This window comes from Canis lupus, chromosome 1 (genome assembly GCF_048164855.1).
Source record: "Canis lupus baileyi chromosome 1, mCanLup2.hap1, whole genome shotgun sequence".
NCBI classification, from domain to species: Eukaryota; Metazoa; Chordata; class Mammalia; order Carnivora; family Canidae; genus Canis; species Canis lupus.
The window spans coordinates 113359206-113377977 of record NC_132838.1 but is presented as its reverse complement, the minus strand read 5'-3'; the positions used below and the strand labels follow the sequence as shown (position 1 = coordinate 113377977).

The window sequence follows — 18772 nt, the reverse complement described above, 5'->3', positions numbered from 1 at the left end:
GAGAAATTTGTTGGCTTGTTTTGGGGGAAGACTTTATTTGTAAGTTTCTGCATTAGAAGAGAGAACTGTCAAAATTGGGGGTTTTCCTTAAGCAAAGAATGAGTTCCTCATCACTAGTTAACCAACGAGATCAGATTTTAATTTATTGGAGATGGATCCTATTGGATTCTGGCACTACAGTCAGCTAAATAATGACCATCAAAGATATCTACCTCCTAATCCCTGGAACTTGTGCATGTTACCATAGAGGACAAAAGGGACTTTGAAAACATTATCAAGTTAAGGCTCTTAAGATGGGGAGATTATCCAGGTTGGCCCTAAATATAATTACAAGTGTCTATATAAGTGTAAAGCAGAAAGGTCAGAGTCAGAGGAAATATGGCAATTGAGGCAGAGAGATTTGAAGATACTACGCTGCTGGCTTTGAAGATGGAAGAAGGGTCATGAGCCCAAGAATGCAAGGAATACACTCTTGATGCTGAAAAGGCAAGGAATCTAATTCTACCTTGGTTCCACCTAGTGAAAGCCCGTGTGAACTCCTGAAATCCAGAACTATAGGATAATAAATCTATGCTACTTTAGGCTACTAAGTTTCTGGTAATTTATTACAGTAGCCATAGGAAACTAACACAGGCACAAAGTAGAAGATTAATTAAATGACCTTCTAAATCAGAGATTGTAAGATCCCATAGCCTGAGATTCTTAAGTGTGAAGAGTGTAGGGCCCTGGGTTTCTAAGGTTTCAAGATTATGTATTCTTCCTCCTTGGGAGTGAGAGTCACCAGGTAAGCAGCTCAGGTGGACACTCACCTTCTACCTCAGGATGCTTCATCATTAGCAGTAATCCATAACGTAGTGTAGAGCTCACAGTCTCTGTGCCAGCAAAGAAGAGGTTGAGAGTGGTCAGGACCAAGTTCTTGAGGTTGAATTCTGTGTGGGGATTATTTGTATCCTGAAAACAAGAGGGATAGGACACAGAATCACCCTCTTCTGTCATTATCTTCTTATTTTCTCCCTTTGTTAAAACACAATAGATGAGTAAACCAAATGACTATCTGGGAGAAGAAATAGCCGAGCAAAGGTCCTGGGGCAGGAGTGTGCCTGGTATGTAGCAGAACAGCAAGGAGGAGGCCAGTAGTGGTTGGAGTAGACAGTGGAAAGAATGTGAGGAGAAAAAAGTAGAGATTTGAAAGTTCTAGGACATTAAGCTATATAATTATACATTTCCAAGTTTATAACAAAAAATCAAGAAAGGTTTGTATAATAAAAATATACATAAAAATTTCTAAAATTCTAAGACTTTATGATACAGAAGTTTCTAAATTTCTATATTAAGCTTCTAAATTTCTATATCTCTAAGACTTTTAAATTTAAAGCTTAAACTCTTAAGCTTCTCAAATTCTTAAAGCCTAAGCTTCACAGATTCTAAGACTATAAATACTCATTCTGGTTTTCTTTATTTGTAAGTCTCTGGCAGTTGTAATCACAAATGATTTAAAAGGCTTAAGTTTCAAGGATCTTTGCTCCTGCAGTTTTGAGATTCAAAGTTTATTTTAAAAGTGTAAGACTTTATGTATGCCTTTACAGTTTCTAGATCTCATTTATAAATAAAAGTCAACCATGTGAAACAATGCTTGCTCTTTGGCTCCAACATGTTTGCAAATTAAAGTTGCAGGTGCTAGGGAATAAGATGATGAGAAAAAAAGGATTGGAGAAAGGGGAAGAGGTACCTGGTGCATCTTGATGAGGAAACAGTCAATGAAGTCCCTAGGGTTTTGTGGATCAAGAGATGCTTCATTGATCTTCACTCTAGAGGCAATGAAGTCCTTGAGTTCTTCTATCAAGTAGTAGATGCGATTGTGTCTTCCTGGCAAATATTGCATGATTCCAGAATACATGTCATATAGCTGTGGGGAATAGGCAAAGGGGGTTTGTCAGCAATGGGCGCCTGGGGCCAGCATAGGCATCTGGAGTCAGTGACCTGGGCTGAACATCCAGTTCTGGGTCTGAGGATTGGGTGAGTCCATTTGCTTCTTGGAGACTTGGGATGTATTGACACTTGCCTCCCAGGATTGTGGGGGGAGGATTAAGTGAGGATTGGCAGGTGATTAGTTAACTGAGATTGGGGGTGGGCAGGGAGGTAGTTGGTGGGCACCTGTGCCCAGGGTGTGCTCATCTCAATGAAACTCTCGTTGATCATTTGCAGCAGCTTCAGGAACTGCTTGTCTTCGTAGTCAAAGCGGCTTCCAAAGACGACAGAACTGATGACATTGGAGACAGTGCGGCTCAGGAAGAAGGTGGGTTCGATGGGAGAACCTGGATGATGGAAATTATCTAGGTTGGAGACAATGATTAGAAGCATGGGATGGGGAATCATTCAGGGATGGATATGAGTCCTGGCTCCACTGCCTAATAGCATGTGTTAGTTACTTCATTTTTGTGTTTTGAGTCTAGATCTCCCAGTCTGCAAATTGGTTTAGTAACCACTCAGCCTGAGGCTTCGATGTAATTATCCATGTGAAATGCTTTCACAGTCCTTGTCATGTTTAAGTAAGCACTCAAGAAATGTTGATGGAGTTTAATCATTACTTTTTGGTATTAGTATTGAACTGTATTTGTGCTGTAGAGTCACAGATTTGGGAAAGAAGTCATGCATGGGACACATTTTTTAAAAAAGGATGGCTGGATTCTGAGTATCTCTATCAATGATTCCATTTGAGCTATTCAGAAAATTCTTCTGTTGGCCTCAGCTGCACATCTAAAACAGGATCCTAGATCAGGGATCAATTTCTCCAGAACAATGCTCATATTCACAGATACACAATTTTGCAAATAATTTCTGGGGGTACATGGACATTCAAAGCCTTTACATAGACTGTTTAATCAGCATCCATGAAAACTAGGAGAAAAACTCTGATTTAGAGAAATTTATCTCTCTATACCTTATTTATTCGTATCTATATTGCTTAGCTGCTTTGTCTTTTTTCCTCTAAATCCCATTGGTTCCAGACCTTGTTTGGGGACAAGGATCAGATTCCTTAAAAAATAGAATCAAATGGGCATAGAATTTCAGATTTGCAAGATGAAAAAGTTCTAAAGATCTGTTTCACAACAATGCAAGTACACTGACAAAGACACTTAGGAATGGTTAGGATGGTAAAATTTTATATTATGTGGTTTTTATGATAATTGTATGTATGTATTTTATGTATACATATATATGTAAATTAAATTTGATCCTGTCACCAGAAAAAGACACTAATTTACATATTGCAGAAGTCCGCACATGATTTCAGGAGCTCACAAAATCCCGGAAATCCACTGATTAAATCTTCTGAACTAGTGGTCTTTAAGGGGCTTCATGTTAATTTTAACGTGGAACCTAGCTGGAAATCTCAGTAAACCCTTAGTCTTTTTCATCCTCTACCATTCTAGAGCTTTCCTCTGCCAAGGCCTATCTTCTCACTACTGAACTCTATATAGCCATTCAGTCACCTTTTAGCCCTGTCCCTGGTGGCCCCCATACCTTTGGTCTTCCGTAATTCCTCTAGTAAGAAGCCAGCCTCCTCCTGGATTCTCTCCTCAATGCTCCGCTTTCCCATTCCGAAGTCCCGAAGAATGGTCAGGGAGAAGCGTCGGAGGATCCTCCATCGTTCTCCATTAGCCAGAGCTACACCTGCCAAAATCTCTGTGTCAACCTCCTGCCTACCCTCCCCTTCCTGTGTCTAACTCTATGCTACACAAGGAGGACAAATTATGAAAGCAGTATTAGAAACAAATATTAGACTCTTGTCTCAGGGAAGCCCCTCTCAACCTCCCAGGCTTGATGGATTGATTATGGTTCCCTCCCTACAAGACTCTCAAAAACAGGAAAGGAAGTCAGGCTAGGAGTGATTGGGAGAGATCAGGAGTATTTCTTATAGGATAAAGACCTAGAACTGGATAAATAACTGGTTAGATGCATAGGAATGTGGAGGAAGGTATAAATATAATGTCATATACAGTACCCTGGAATGGAGAACTACTTCTATTTTCTATGTACCACTTGGATTCTGTAGATATATGCATACATGTACGCAGAAGCTCACACCTGTACGTCAATAGACCTACCCAAAAGGAGCTACCCTGTAGTAAGAAACATTTAGAAATTACCAGATGTACATGGATTGATAATTAATGTTTGGAAATTTAATGAAATTATTTTGGTGGCTTAATGAATGGAAGGAAGAATTTTTGACTGGGATGACTGATAATGACTGATAGTGGATGAAAGGCTCAATGGATGAGTAAAGGATTAATGGATAGATAGTTTGCGATGAATGGATAAATGATTGGAAAGATCTGTGCATTGAAAGACTAAAAGATCGGTAAATAATGTAAGGGTTAATGAATGGATGGGTGGAATGATGGATAGATGGGTAAATGGAAAATTAATTCATAGATGTACAGATAAATTGGATAGAAAGAAATTTGTACAGAAAGGCAAATTAATAAATGAATGTTTTTGGCGGATGTATGGATCAATGGAAAATTAGATAAATGGAAGGAAATATATAGCAATAGATGGGTGGATGGAAGTAGAGAAAGAATAACATGAGGCTGCTTGGAATTGCAGGGCGTGAGCAGTTAGAGATGGATATATAGGACACACTAGAAAGATATCAACCTAAATGGAGGTGGCAGAGATCTATGGGCTGGGTATGTGTGTATGTATAGAGAAATGAGAAGTAAGGTTGGCTGTAAGGGCTTCAGTGGGTACACAGTGTCATTAATCCATTAAAAACAAATAATGCAGCAGATACTGAAGAATCAGATGGTTTGGGTTGAAAACAAAATGGTTCTCCACTTATTGTGTAGTATTACCTAACGTTTCCACCCTCACTTCCTCATTTGCAAAATTAGTAAGACATTAATAGTTCTTTCAAAGGAGTCAATGCAATAATGCAGGCTATGCAACACTGCAGAGTACTTATCAAAGAACCTGGGACATAGGAAGTATATTATCATCATTTCGTTGCTGTTGTTGTTGCTGTTGTTGTTTTTACTTACCATGACCTTGGAAGTTTCGCTCTATTGAAGCCAATTCTCCACGGCCACTGAACTCATCTGCTCGGTCAACTAAGGCCTCCTTCACTGCCTCATGTCCACATAAAACAACTACTGGCCGGGGACCCATGTACACGGTGAAGATTGGGCCATACTTCTCCCTGAGCTGAGAGTGAAGGAAGGCATAAGAGAAGGGAGCTGATTGGAGCACCAAGTACAGACCAATCAAGGACTTTAGGGTGGAAATTTCAAGAGGTACAAATGTAGGTGAGTCTTGGGCTTGGAAGGACCATTGAGAAAAAAAGCACAGATGTGTTGGCTTCTATGATGCTGTGTAAGACCCCCAATGCCTCTAAAGTCTTAGTTTCCTCATCTGTAATATGGTGGACCTGGATGAGCTGAACTCCAAGATCTATGCTTCTTTCTCTGCAATGCTCAATTTCTAGAACCCTAAGATTTCATGATACTAAGTGTCAAAGTTCTAAGTCCAAAGGAGTGCACAAGTTCTTGTGTTTAAGGGTGTAAGGTGCTATGATTCCAAAGTCCTGAGTTTGTGAGAGTCTTAAGGTCCAGTGTGCCAGGAGTCTGTATTCCTAGAGTTTAAGATTTCAGAGTTTCAGTATTCTAAAGTTTATGGAGTCTAGTTTCCAAGAGTCTGTGTTTTAGATGCTAGAAGGTTATACGTGTGTGTGTCTATATAATTAGTTGCTTCCAATTCTGTGAGAAGAGTAATTAGACTTACCTTCATAAAAGACTGAAAAGTGGCATCAGTACGGACTTGCAGCACATTCCCCAGGAAGGGTATTGGTGTGGGACCAGGGGGAAGCTTCCCCCCCTTGCTGTTCCGTTTCCAGGCAATGAGGATGAGTAGACAAGACAAGGAGAGTGCCAAGAAGATGGTGAAGGCCCCTCCTAGCTCCATGGTGCCAGGTTGAGGGGTTGTGTCCAGGACACCAGATCCTGCTTAAATATGTTCTGGGAAATCAGCTGTACAGAAATCTGAACACCCTGAGATTCATGTTTTCCGGGTATGGAGGCCATTAGAGAGGATATTGCTTTATCTGGGGGAGGTGGTGGTTATATAACTTATAATCTCCCACCTGAATAAAGATGGATTGAATTCACCCAGGGAAATCCGCTGGGGCCATCCCTCTTTCTTCATATTTCCAGTCTCTCAGCTTGATCCCTAGTTCAAAAAGTCTTGGCAGGATATGGGAGGCTGTTGAACATCATTTTTAGGCTATTGCATTTAGGAATCAGACAATCTGGGTTCAAAATTCCGCTTCACCTTTTCTTCATTGGTGAGTTGCCTAACCCTCTTGGCCTCAGTTTCTGGAATCTATCAAAAATAAGGTAGTCATACTGTTTTAGAAAGTTTTTGTAGGGACATCTGGGTGGCTCAGTGGTTGAGTGTCTGTCTTTGTCTCAGTTCATGATCCTGGGGTCCTGGGATCAAGTCCTGCATCATGCTCCCTGTGGGAGGCCTGCTTCTCCTTCTGCTATGTCTCTGCCTCTCTCTGGGTGTCTTTCATGAATAAATAAACAAAATCTTTAAAAAATGTTCTTGGTAGAGAACAAAGATGACTCCTTTCTCTTTGCCAGACCCTAATTAATAATTAAAAAATATAGTGAGATGAAGATTCAGAATAGCAAAAGAAATAACTCAATTGAAAGGATTTTTAAAAAAGATTTTATTTATTTTTAGAAAGAGAAAGACAGAGTGCAAGCAGGAGGAGGAGCAGAAGGGATGGGAGGGGGAGGAGAAATAATCTCAAGCAGATTCCACACCAAGCACAGAGCCCAATGTGGAGCTCGATCTCACCCCCTGAGATCATGACCTGAGCCAAAACCAAGAATCGGATGCTCAATCAATTGAGTCACCCAGGCACCCTGAAAGGGTTTTATTCAGTCTTGTTTTTCCTCCAGGTGATATTAAATAGTGATAATCAAAGATTACTCATGTTTGTTTATCAGGACCTTGCTGGTATGTGTGTGTGTGCGTACATTGATTTCCAAAGTCTAAGATATAGAGACGATCTTTGAATCCCAGTCTCCAGAGGGGAAGACCATCTCTAGAATCATGGTGAACTGATTGTTCTCTGTATTAATCTAAGTAAATGATTTTTAACTCTTTTTGTACCAAATATTTGTAAATTTGTACTGTCCTGAAACAAAATTCTAGGGTATTATAACCTACCTATATGTGTTATTAAAATCAAATGCCCTTCTCATATGTCCTGATTCTCAGATATGGAAAATGAATCCCTTAGGGAACCTGCCAGTTTTGGAATAGGCCTGGCTGGCTGATTTGAGGCATCTTGTGTCCGAGAGAAGTGGTAGGGATTCTGGGAAAACAGAGTGACTCACACAGCACCATCTTTTAGATTTTCAATGGGCTGCTATGATGTCTTTTCTGGGATAAGAGTTAGCTCTAGGCTGCCTCCTAGGACCCTCCCAGCTCTGGCTTCTCCCTTCCATTCTGACCTTCCCCACAACACACACACACTTACACCTTCAGGACTAGTTCCTTAATTGTCTGTGATGGTGGTGGTTGAGTCTTGTCTTCCCATTCAGACAGGAAAGGAGAGGTGTCCTTAGAGCAGTCCCTCTCACCATCCCACTCTAGGCAAGAAGCCAGGAGTGAAGGCGCTTGAACTCAATGGTGTAAGCAAGTTAAAGAGTCAAAATAGCTGCAGAGAAACATAAAGAGAGGCTGATTGTGCCAGGTTTCGTGTGATGGAGATAGAGACCAAGACTAGAGAGAAACAAAGAAAAAAGAAGGGTACAGGGGAGCCCTGGCGTCAGCTCTATGCTCAGCCTGGAGTTGGCTTATTCTCCCCCTACTCCCCTCACCACCCATGCATGCACACACTCTCTCAAATAAAAAAAAATAAGTAAAATACTAAAAGAAAAGAAAAGAAAGAAAAAAGAAAAGAAAAGAAAAGAAAGAAGTGTGCAGAGAACTAGAACTAGAGTGAGACCAAAATAGAGCAGAGAGAGGGGGAGAGTGGGAGAGAGAATGAGTCAAAGATAGGTATCAAGGAAGACACAGAGACAAAGAAAATTCAAAGAAACCAAGAGAGGGAGAGACAATCAGAAAAAAAAATATATATATAGGACAGGAAGAAAAAAAAAAAGCTTCAGTGAGACTGAGAAAGAGACATATGGTCAAGGAAGAAGAGACAAGAGGAACCCAGAGAGCTAGTGCTCTCTCTCCTCTTTTCCTCCCTCTCTCATTATTAAAAAACCATTGACTCAGAGGTAGAGATGAACAGGGAGAGAGAGACAAAGACACAAAGAGATACGAAGAGAGACAAACACAGAGCAAAGTGAATGGAGAGAGAATGATTTGGGGTTCATGGGATATAAGCATGAAATGGAGCCTGGATCATTTTATGTCTAGTCACATGGCTCTCCTCTGGGACCAAGAAATACTGTGATGCTACTGAGGATGTCATTATTTATTTATTGTCATCCTGTGCCAGGCACTGAGCTGTGTGTTTGACAAGCAGGGTACCTTCTAACGCAAATGTCCAGCTTACAGGATAGGGCATATGGACAATGCTATACAGGAGGCAGCACTCTAACGTGTCTGGAGACTGACAGACATGAAGCCCCTAGGAAAGTGAACCTCCCTCTTGGAGCCTTTGTCCTCTGTATTTGGGAGATGACAATAGTACTTCCCTCATAGGGTTTTTAAAATTTGGCCCAGGATAAAGAACTCAAGTAGTGTGAGGTTTTTAGCATCATCTGACAGTTATAAAATGGCATGATTCTAAGATTCCCTGAATACACCTTGGACAGTATCTGTGCCTCAGTTTTTTTATCTAGGAAATGGGACAAATGATTGTTTGATCTTTTGGGTTTGGGGGACTACTTGGTGAGTTATGGCACACAACAAGCACTTAATAAATATCAGTTCAAATGAAAATTAGTGCGCCGCTGGGCATGAAGCCAGGATTAGGAAAAGCTGAGTGGAGAAAGGACACGGGAACCTGAAGAAATCTATTAGCCTCTCTTTTGGCTGTAGTACAAGGGAGAGTACCTAGAATTGAATACTTTTTTCTAAGGAGATAAGATTAGGGCCTGGAGAATTTCATGCATTGTCCAAGAAGACCCATTATAGGAGATGTTTTATGGGATCATTCCAAGACTGAGCTTCTTGAAGCTGGCTTTTTTTTTTTTTTTTTTTTTTTTTTTTTAAGATTCCATGGTTCTCAGAATCTGTTGTTCTAATGTTTGAGGATTCCAGAATTCTATGATTTTCAGTTTCAGTGTATAGATTCTTCTAGTTGGGAGTAGGGATGAGCTTTAGAAAAGGGAGGAGTTGGGACGCCTGGGTGGCTGGGCAGTTTTTGGTGCCTGCCTTCAGCCTGGTGCATGGTCCTGGAGACCTGCGATCAAGTCCCATGTGGGGCCGCCTACATGGAGCCAGCTTCTCCCTCTGCCTGTGTCTCTGACTCTCTCTGAGTCTCTCATGAAGAACTAAATAAAATCCTAAAAGAAAAGGGAGGAATGTGGAAAAAGGGGCAGGATGACCTCTCATTCCATTCTGGATGTTTTCATTCAGAGCAGAAAGGTACAGCAGGTACATACCTGTTGTTCTCAGTCACAACCAAAATAAACTTGTAGAATCTTAGGAACCAAATCCTGGATGGTGAATGCGGCACAGAGATCATTTTTTTTCTATTGGAAAGTGGGAAGGATAGTGAATGGAGCTCCAAATTTCTTTCCTTCTGCTAAGAAAAATTATTTGAAACATGTGAATAAAGAAAAAAAAATGATTTATGGGCCCTTTTCATGTCAAGTTAGGCGTATTTTCTAACAGGCCCATTTAAAGATAATCTCATCCCCAAAATGGAATGTTACTTTGTTTGCACTATTAATCAAGGTCTAAGCTTTTTACAGTTCTGCAAAACTGCTAAGTCACGATGACTATCTTTTCTGTTTGGTAGAGAAGGTGACCTTCCACCAAAATTTTAAAAAATAATAATGCCATTAAATCAGACATTAGCTAGTTTTGTATTTAACTCAGAACTTCTTTTTTTCCTATAAAAAATCCTAGTGTTTCATTTGTCTTTTTCTTTTTAAATATTTTATTTATTTTTATTTTTTTAAAAACAGTTTATTTATTTATTTATTCATGAGAGACACAGAGACAGAGGCAGAGACAGAGGCAGAGGGAGAAGCAGGCTCCATGCAAGGAGCCCGATGTGGGACTCGATCCCGGATTCTGGGATCAGGACCTGAGCCAAAGGCAGACGCCCAACCTCTGAGCCATCCAGGCATCCCAAGATTTTATTTATTTCTATTTATTTATTCATGAGAGACACAGAGAGAGAGAGGCAAAGACATAGGCAGAGGGAGAAGCAGGCTTCCTGCAGGGAGCCCTATGCAGGACTCCACCCCAGAACCCCAGGATAACGCTCTGAGCTGAAGGTAGACATACAACTGCTGGGCTACCCAAGCATTCCTCATTTGTCTTTTGAATCAGCTTTGTTTATATCTAGTTCCCTAACTAATGGATTACATAATCTTTGGCACATATTCATCTATTTTGAGAATTATGTTTTTATCATTTGAAAATTATCCTTCCTTTATTTCCCTCATTTTCTTCTTCTCTTTCTTCTTGTCTCCCTTCACTTTCCCCTCTTCACTCTATTACCTCTGTTTTCTTCTCATCTTTTTCTCTCTCTATCCCCTACTTCCCCTCTCTTTCCTCTTTCAAATACCCTCCCCTCTCTTCCTTCTTTCTACCTTAATTCACTCTCTCAACGTACTGCTTCCCTCATTTTGTCATTTCTCTCTTCTTTCTTTCTTTCTTTCTTTCTTTCTTTCTTTCTTTCTTTCTTTCTTTCTTCCTCCTCCTCCTTCCTCTATCCCTCCTTCCATCAAATAGTGTTACATGTGCACGACTGAAATGCCAAAGGAAGACAAAGAAGAGAGAGACATAATAGGACAGTAATATTACAAGAAAGGACAGTTGGGTTTTTTCCAAATGTGATGACAGACACCAAACCACAGATCCAAGAAGATCAAAAACCACCAATGGATTAAAAAAAAAAAAAACACATGTAAACATATTCTATTCAAATTTCAGGAAACCAAAGACAAAGAAAATTTTATAGGTAACCAGAAGAAAAAATGCACCTTACCTATGAGGAACAAGGATAAGTATCATAACAAACTTCTCTTAGAAATCATGCAAAGAAGAAAAAAATGGAGGGACACCTTTTGAGTGTTGGAAGAAAAAACTGTCAGGCAAGAATTCTATATATAGCAAATACATCATTCATAAATAAGGCAGAGGGCAGCCCAGGTGGCTCAGCAGTTTAGCGCTGCCTTTAGCCTAGGGTGTGATCCTGGAGACCTGGGATCAAGTCCCACATCGTACTCCCTGCATGGAGCCTGCTTCTCCCTCTGCCTGTGTTTCTGCTTCTCTCTCTGTGCGTGTGCGTCTCTCATGCATAAATAAATGAAATCTTAAAAAAATAAGGCAAAAATTGTATTAGTGATACATGGTGACAGATGGTAGCTGTACACATGGTGAGGATAGCATAATATATAAACTTGTTGAATCACTATATTGTACACCTGAAACCTAACATAATGTTGTGTGTTCACTATACTCAAATTAAAATAATTTTTAAGGAAAGGAGAAATGGAGAGTTGGTTTTTAAAAAGATTTTATTCTGGAGCAAACTGATACTGAAGACAGTAAGTCTCTCTGAGGTGGTCCACAGGTCAATACCAAGATATTATTTATGCAAATACATAATGCTCTCATTATTGTTATCTTAAATGGATTCATAAATATTTTAAAATTTTCTCCATCTCAATTGTCACTACAGTAAATAAAAATAGACCTCACCCACATAAACTAAAGCTCTTTGGGTTCCTCAATAAGAGACTAAATAAATAGTAAGCTGAGAATCATCGCTTTTGAACAAAATTACTTTTTTCCCTAAAAAACACCCAAAAGCACATACACAATTGTATTTCTCTGTAATTACTGTCCCTAGTCCAAACTATTCATATTAATTCTAATTTTTAACCAAAGCAACTACTGTCTATTTCACAGAGAAAACTGGCTGTGGGGAAAGAGATAGTTGAGAACTGTCTCTCTCATATCGGCATTTCAGCCGATCAGTAAAACTTTCAATACAACTTCCTACAACCCTGTACATCCCTTTTACATCTTTTTAAGTGACAAAACAGGGGTGCCGGCGTGGCTCAGTTGGTTAAGCATCTAACTCTTGATCTTGGCTCAGGTCTTGATCCCAGGGTCTTAATCTCAGGATTTGGAGGTCAAGCCCCATGTTGGGCTCCACACTGGGTGTGGAACTTACTTTAAAAAAATTAAAAAGTTACAAAATGAACCTGTTTATTAAAGTGGCTGTAAGGGGATCCCTGGTTGGCTTAAAGGTTTAGTGCCTGCCTTCGGCCCGGGGTGTGATCCTGGGGTCCCAGGGTCAAGTCTAGGCTCGAGTCCTGCCTGGAGCCTGCTTCTCCCTCTGCCTATGTCTCTGCCTTTCTCTCTCTCTCTCTGTCTGTTGTGAATGAATAAATAAAATCTTTAAAAAAATAAAAATAAAGTGGCTATAAGTCAGAATAGCTCCATAGCATGTAAAAATAAAAATAAAATTTACGTACTTTTACAATCATGCTTAGTAACCACTATTGCAAGATTGTGACTATCCATTAAATTTTAATGTAAGTCCAAGGTTTCAAGACTTCAGAAATTACTTCAAAATAACATACAAAAGACATTATTACTATTGAAATAAAGTTTTTCAGAATAATGATTCAATTTAATTGAATAAAAACTTACATTTTTAAATATCATAACCAATATGTGGGAAGTAATGCTAGTTTTGACCCAAACGGCTATGTGCTTGGATCTGCAAGTTATTGCCCTCACTGCTGTAACAAACAAGTCCAAAATCTCGTTAACTCAAGACAAGAAGGTTTATTTCTTACTTACATGAAACACATTCTGATGTCCCTGGTCCTAAGCTAGCTACAAAGGATATTGGGAAATGTAACCTTATATACCCATGAGAAAGAAATGGGGTTGGTGAACACTTAGTCAATTTCTGTCACAATGCCTTTTTTTTTTTTCTTTTCTTTTTTTTTTAAGATTTTATTTATTTATTTATTTCAGAGAGCGCATAAGCATGAGTGGGGGAAGAGCAGAGGGAGAGAGAGAAGCAGGCTTCCTGCTGAGCAGGGCACCCTATGTGGGGCTCAATCCCAGGACCCTAGAATTGTGACCTGAGACCTGAGCCCAAGGCAGATTGTTAACCAACTAAGCTACCCAGGCCCCTCATAATTTTCTTTTTTAAAAAAAGATTTTATTTATTTGAGAAAGAAAGCACAAGCCAGAGGAGGTGCAGATGGATAAGCAGACTCCGTGCTGAGCCTGACTCGGGGCTTGGTCTCAGGACCCTGAGATCAGGACCTAAGCTGAAGTCAGATGCTTAATTGACTGAGCCACCCAGGTGCCCCTCCTTTTCTTTTCATCACGGTATTTTTTTACTGTCCTGATAGAAAGATAAATAATAGTTTCAACATGCTTTTAATTTATTTTGAAGCAGGATGATGCTTTCCGGAATGTGACACTATTTCCAAACTGGACTGCATGGGTATTTCTTCTTTCTTTTTTTTTTTTAATTTTTTATTGGAGTTCAATTTGCCAACATATAGCATAGCATGCATGGGTATTTCTGCTAAGAGGGTTTTGCACGCAATTTCAGGGATTCCACAGAGACCCTCTAATTCTAGTTATGGACCCTAGGTAAATATTTTCCTGGCAAGAGGAATGTTAATGACCTCTCCTATAAAGAGGCAGCCAGGGGCTATAGGTTGTATCTAGGAACACCAGCCCAGAACTTCCCAAGAGATCAGCCTGCCTCAGACTCAATGGGACTCCTACCATGTGATTTAAGCTTCTCAGAGCTGAACCCATAATCCTTATATTAGTTTCCTAGGGGTGCTCTAATAAGTACTACAAACGAGGTGACTTAATACAACAGATATTTATTCTCTCACAGTTCTGGAGGCAAGTCCAAAAGCAGCAAGGTATCAGATAAAGAAGATTATATATATATATATATATATATATATATATATATATATATATGATGGAATATTACTCAGCCATTAGAAATGATGAATACCCACCATTTGCTTTGATGTGGATGGAACTGGAGGGTGTTATGCTGAGTGAAGTAAGTCAATCGGAGAAGGACAATCATTATATGGTTTCACTCCTATGGGGAATATAAAAATAGTGAAAGGGATTATAGGGGAAAGGAGAGAAAATGAGTGGGTAAAATCAGAGAGGGTGACAGAACATAAGAGACTCCTAACTCTGGGAAACGAACAAGGGGTAGTGGAAAAGGAGGTGGGCAGGGGGATGGCATGACTGGGTGACGGGCACTGAGGGGGGCACTTGACGGGATGAGCACTGGGTGTTATACTATATGTAGGCAAATCGAACTCCAATAAAAGAATATACAAAAATACTCCACTATATACTACACTCAAACAAACAAACAAACAAACAAACCAAAATCAAGGTATCAACAGTGCCATGTCCTCTCTGAACGCCCTAAGAGATGATTATTGCTTAACTATTCCTAGCTTCTGGTGATTGCTAGCAATCCTTGGTGATCCTTGGCATTATTCCAATCTCCACCTCCATCATCACATGACATTCTCCCTGTGTGTGCATGACTACACATTGTATTCTCTCTGTGTCTGTGTCTCTGTTTTCTCTTCTTATAGGATGCCAGCCATTAGATTAGGGCCTACCCTAGTCCAGTAGGACCACATCTTAAGTAACTGTATCTGCACAGACCCTGCTTCCAAATAAGATCACATTTTGAGGTTCTGGATGGGCATAAATTGGAGGGTATGTACTATTCAACCCAACACAATACCATATCCTTCTTCTGATCCTTTACTGCACCCCATGCACATAATCTCCTGGGACACCTCCAGCAGGAAACCAGACTCCTCCTGGATCTGCTCTTTTTCCCATTCTTCTTGAATTTTTTGCAGAAAATTCAAGAAATAGTGAAAGATCTTCCCATGTTCCCTGTTGACCAGTTGCATCTGCTAGCACCTTAAGGTCTGGTTTTGTTTCTTCTCACTCAAAAGCCAGGGTTGGGGACATGCTAGGAGCTATCTTAGATCCTTCTTTTAGGAATCTCCCTCTTTCCTTCATGTGCCCAGCTTCATGGCCAGCCATGCTGTAGGAAGAGTGGAGTGGGGGCAGCGACAGACCCTTGTATCAGATTTTTGAGGGGCCCCTTCTTCTTTACTCTCTTTCTACCCCTCATAGCCCAGGAGGCTGAAACCCGGGATAGGAGCCCTTCCAGTAGAGAACATAGAGTGGTGGCTCAGGCAGTGATAGGGAGTGAGCATATGTGTTGGGATGAGACTGGTGTATGAGTGATGAGGAAAAGCCCAGCCTAGGTCATCTGGAACCGCCTGGAATCCCGTTTTTTTATTCTTCTTGCTGTGCCTTCTCCCCATAAGAGCCCAGCTCATTGGTCCTTCCCACTCTTCCTCTTTTCTTCTAAAATTGGACAAAGAGACCAGACCTCAACCTTCTCATTCCTAAAAAAAAAAAAAAAAAAAAAAAAGATAGCTCAGGACTCAGTGATAGGGTCACACTGAGAGGGAGGGAAAGTGAATCAGTTAGTGTGGAATGTCCTGATGAAGGTGACATGGAGAGGGGGAAGGATCAAAGCTCGTAGGGATAGATTCAAACAAAGACTGGGTGGAAGGATGTATTACTGAATGATGGAAAGGAGGATGAATGGTTGGGGGATGGATGGATGGACAGCAGGATGGGTGGACAAATGGAGAAGAATCACGGGATGTGGGTGAATTGATGGATAAGTGAATGGGAGGGTGGCAATGGCAAATATGTAGAGGGTTGCCTGTACTGGTGAAGGGAAGGATGAAGAAATAAATGCACTGAGAGATGGATGAAAGGATATAATTATTGAAGAGTGGACAGATGGCTAAATGGATGCCCAGTAGGAGAGAGGAATGGAGAAGTGTAGGATGAGTGTATCAGAGGACAAAGGATAGAAAAATGGATGGTACTGGAAGCCAGTACTGATGTTTGCCTTGTTGGATGTGAATGGAAGGAAGTATGCCTGGATGATGGGCAGACTGAAGGGAAGGCTTAATGAACCAGAGTGGAGGGGAAAGGCTTTTTGAAACTGGTGAAGGGCAGTGAAGGATGAATGGATAGATATTAGAGTCTGGAGGTATATGGTTCCTATAGATTTGGGGTTAGGGACGATCAGTTACAAAGTCACAAGAGAAACAAATGTGGTATCTGTTAGTATCAGAGACCCAAAAATAGCAGTGGTTTAAGCAAGGTAAATATATCTCTGACATGTCACTATGAATGTCAGCAGTCAGAGGCTTATATGGCAGCTCCAGCGTCAAGAACTTATGTTTCTTTTGTCTTTCACTCCACAATTTCCCAGGGCAATGCCCTGATCCTCTCAGCTCACTATATCATGTGCTGGGTCTGCATACCCACTAGCAGGACGATGAGGCCCAGGGGTGGAAGGCACAACCTGGAAGTGGTCACACCTCACCCTCTCATCCCCAAATCTCATTTGGGCACAGTCTCAATGTCATGCCTAGCTGCAAAGGAGGTTGGGAAATGTAATATTATTTTGGATGGTTCTTGAGTTGAACTCAAATTCAGAGATTCTATTACTAAGGAAAGAAGTGGTAAATGGGTGTAAGGAGATAATTAATAGCATTTGCCATGGGTATCAAACCCGGGGCTGATAACGAATCAAAAGAAAAACAATCTGCAAATAGCATGGCTGATATTCAGCTGATGCACTCATCGTTATGAAGCTCTGGGATAGGAAGTGGGGGTCCCAGACAGGTTTCCAGACATGGCAGAGACGAATACTTACTTTGAGCATATTGCCGCTTTTATTCACATGCTCCCAGATTATAAAGCTCACCAGGACGGACACGTGGCAAAAAGGAAAAGGGTGAGGGCCTCTCAGATCTCCAAGTTACCAGGAAGAAGGAACTGTCCTTGGCCATGGGCCCTGGCTAAAGAGATCCTGGGACTCAGATTCTTTAGTAACCTAAATACCTTTGGATTAAAATCCCTGGGGGTTGGATCCCACATGGGAGCTTGCCATGGCTGTGGAGATTATGTAACTTCTAGTCTCCTCTGAGCTCACCATTGAGTGCAGTGTCTTCATCCCTTCAGACCCTCTTTGCTAACATCCACATACTCCAAGTTTGTCCCCTGAGAACATGTCCAAGGTCATGGACATTCTAGGGTCTGGGAGAACCAGGTTTGCATTGTACCTCTGCTCCTCTCTTGGTAAGTGTGATCTGGAACAAGACACCTAATTTCTTTGAGCCTCAGTTTCCATTTCCATAAAATGAGAATGCCCATAACAGTACCTCCCTTGCCAAACCTGGAGGTTTTTACAGATTAAATGTATTTAAAGCCACAGCACAGTGCCATTACTATCATTCAACCATCAACTCTGTAACCCGGGCTCCTCAGCCTTTTGAAATCTCTTCTCAGGGAGGAATTTACTGTAAGTGGGGCTGATGGTTCGGTCAGGGAGGCTGAGCAAGGCTGAGTGAAGGCTGTGGTAAGTGGCAGGTTGTGGGGAGACGACAGGATAGACTGTCAATGGGTGCTGGACCAGAAGGGAGAAGTGGTGGGGGCTGCCCGTTGCTGGGCCTCCTCTGTGCGCCAGCGCTGTGCTAAATTCCTGACTGTTACACTCTCACAGATCTTCATGTGTTTGTGCATCATTCCTATTTTATATACAAACAGGCCGAGGCTCCCCCAGGTTACTAGCTCTCAAGGGCAGTTAGGATTAGCATGCCCATTTGCCCCTCCAGGAACTATCTCCCACCAGTGACTTGCCTGGGGTCCTCTCCTTGAAGAGGGAAGGTTTGGGGATGGGATCGGCTGGTATGTATCAGAGAGGGGGTAAGAATTAGGGAGGCTGTGAGTGGGGTGAGGGGTCCCTGCAGCTGAAAGGAGGTTTGGGATGGTAGTTGCTTACAGTTTTTCTCCAGTGGGTGGGACACTGACCTACTGAATTTTCAGGAGCACCAGGGTGGACCAAGAGTCCCCAGGAAGCGGGGAGACCGTAAGCATTGTTTCCCTTGTTGAAGCCCCATAACAGCAGGCTGGGCAAATACCAGACATCCTTCTTCTTCCTCTTCTTTTTTTTTTTTTTTTTTTTAACCAGACATCCTTCTGTCCTCAAATTCCTCAGCTCAGCTGAATTGGATGATTCCCCAAAGTTTCCATCACCACCTTGTTTGCACTGCTTCACACTTTTTCTAGGGGCTAGGGGAGAGCCCTTGTGCCTGCCTGCCTGTCTCCTCTGGGGAAGCTCCCCATGACTATAGCCTCTGACCTGTTTATTCTGTTTCTATGTGAGGGAGGCAGTTATCTGATCTCTGTACCCAATCCAGGAAGAATGAGGCTGGGTTGGTGGGCTGAGAAAGAAAAAAAGAGAGAAAGCTAAGAAAGGTGAGACAAAAGAAAATGTTCCTTCCTGGTCACCTCCTCACCCCCCAACGCCCCTATTCATAACAAACAATTACATAATCAGCCCCATCCTACACAGCAGGAGCCAGAAGGGGAGGGGTCTGGGCAAAGAACAAGTGTAAATAAGAACGGAGCAAAGAAAATG

General features: G+C 41.3%; 1 protein-coding gene across 3 annotated transcripts in view; it reads right to left on the bottom strand.

Moving 5' to 3' along the window:
- Positions 1 to 18772, bottom strand: part of LOC140625063 (cytochrome P450 2G1) — a 49844-nt gene that overhangs the window by 4330 nt on the left and 26742 nt on the right. Inside the window, exons 1-6 of one of the 3 annotated variants that reach the window (XM_072812384.1) lie at positions 5788 to 5970; positions 5049 to 5211; positions 3526 to 3675; positions 2155 to 2315; positions 1730 to 1906; positions 810 to 951 (exon numbers count right to left, since the gene is read on the bottom strand). In XM_072812384.1, coding sequence (XP_072668485.1) covers positions 810 to 951; positions 1730 to 1906; positions 2155 to 2315; positions 3526 to 3675; positions 5049 to 5211; positions 5788 to 5967 — 973 coding nt within the window. In that variant the 5' untranslated portion in view covers positions 5968 to 5970. Of the gene's footprint in view, positions 1 to 809; positions 952 to 1729; positions 1907 to 2154; positions 2316 to 3525; positions 3686 to 5048; positions 5212 to 5787; positions 5971 to 18772 lie in introns of those variants that run through there. The other 2 variants (XM_072812318.1, XM_072812440.1) reach the window with 2 other exon arrangements.